At 31.6% G+C, this 1,889-nt stretch overlaps 1 protein-coding gene across 1 annotated transcript in view; it reads right to left on the bottom strand.

Moving 5' to 3' along the window:
- The window catches only part of FIG4 (FIG4 phosphoinositide 5-phosphatase), a 106,089-nt gene that overhangs the window by 82,149 nt on the left and 22,051 nt on the right, over positions 1–1,889 (bottom strand). The window contains exon 4 of the mRNA XM_012651133.1: positions 516–672. Coding sequence (XP_012506587.1) covers positions 516–672 — 157 coding nt within the window. The remainder of the gene's footprint in view (positions 1–515; positions 673–1,889) is intronic.

The raw sequence follows: 1,889 nt of genomic DNA, 5'->3' as shown, positions 1-1,889 counted from the left end.
TGTTATTTTCTCATGCTTAGAGTCAAGTTAAATTTTTAGCAAGAAAACTACAAGGTAATCTCTGTCCTTCCCATTGCTTCATATATTAAGAGGCATATATTATATATGCATATATCTTCATATATTAAGGGCAAATAATGTCAGTTTTGTCTCACTATTGGTGATGCTAAGTTTGATTATTTGGTTATTATTTTGCCATTTTTTCCACCATAAAAATAATTTTTCTCTTTGTAAATAACAAAGAGATCCATGGAGTTTAATATGTTGAGATTGTGTGATTATCTGTTCCCCAATAACAACCTCTTGCCTAATGGTTTTAGTAGCAATTGTTGATCCTCACCTGAATCAACTGTTATTGTTTTAATGGAGGTTTTTAATAGTCCTTGAAAAAAAGTTGTAGAATTCTGAGCCATCATTTGATGTTTTTATATAACATTTATGATCCTTTGACTATATTTTGTTTTCTAACTGATCTACCACATTTTTAAAAAAAGGCAGTTACCATCAGTACATACCTAGCTTCATCAGGATGAGTGACCCGTACAGAATCATTGGGTATATAGATCATATTTGTATCTTCAATCTTATATATTGCATGACCTCCAATATCTGCCATCTTCCTCCTTTTAGTTATTAACACAATATAATAGCCTTCTAAAAATCTGACAAAACCTATGCAACAAAAAAGAAAGATAAATATGTTTTTTAAACTAGGTAATGCTTTTATTGCACATTTAAAAGGCCAAAGATATTTGATAAATTTCCTACTTTATTATTTCTATGATTTGTAGTCAAACAAATTTTCAGTTGTCTTAGAATTATTCTCTAGAAATATCTATATTAACGTTTATCTCACTTAAAAATATTTACTTTAAACAATTTTATTTAATTCATACATTCTTTTTAGTCTCATTCCAAATAGCACTGAGATGCCTCAAACAAAAATATATACAAGATTAAGGGGACTTGTTCAATGGGTATAGAGCTTCAGTTTTGCATAAATGAAAGAGTTCTTGAGATCTGTTGTACAACAAGGTGCATACAGTTAACACTGCTGTACTATACACTTAAAAATGATTAAGATGGTAAATTTTATGTATTTTTACCACAATTAAGTATATATATATAACATATATGTATGTTTGTGTATATAGATACAGAGATGCACACACCAGATTGATAAAAACAAGGGAGGAAATTACAGTAAATGAGACTGTTCAAGAACCTCATAAGATGAAGCCAAGAATAAAAGTCATATATAAGAATACAACTTAAGGTCCTAGGTACTATGCCACACATTTGCCTCTGTGTTCTCTAACAAACAATGCAAAGAGGAACATCTATCCACTCATATCATACATGGTAGCTGAAAAATAAAACCAAACCAGTTACTTGGAGAAGGTATTGTAGTTCTGAGAGCTGGGAAAAAATTCTAGAGCGATTCTTCATAAAAAGGTATGTGATATAGGGAACAACAATCTCAGAAGAATTCTCTAGCAGTGTCAAGAACACATTTCTTAGGGCTGTTTTATATGCCAAAAAAAACCCAATTCTATAAATGTCATTCTCTACAAACTAAAATAATGCAGACAAGGCACACAGCCGAATGGTGGTCTAATTTCATTTGCAGATAAAATTAAAATATCTATGGCAGCATTTCCCCAAATGTACTGTCCATGAACTACTAGTTCACGCATTCCAGAGGGAGAGGAGTGGCTCTGAGCAAATAAATTAGGGAAATATTTGGCTAAAGAAACTTAAAACTTCTCAGAACTTTACAGTACTATGCTAACATGCACTGTGAACCCTGGAGATAAAGACTAAATGTCTTTCCAGATTTGTTGGATCACGGAACCTCCTCCCCCACACCTTTTTAAAAAGAAATTTAC

Source organism: Propithecus coquereli, unplaced genomic scaffold (assembly GCF_000956105.1).
Source record: "Propithecus coquereli isolate 6110/MARCELLA unplaced genomic scaffold, Pcoq_1.0 Scaffold35, whole genome shotgun sequence".
Taxonomy (NCBI): domain Eukaryota; kingdom Metazoa; phylum Chordata; class Mammalia; order Primates; family Indriidae; genus Propithecus; species Propithecus coquereli.
The sequence above is the reverse complement of the archived record's forward strand: the minus strand, read 5'-3'. Positions and strand labels throughout refer to the sequence as shown.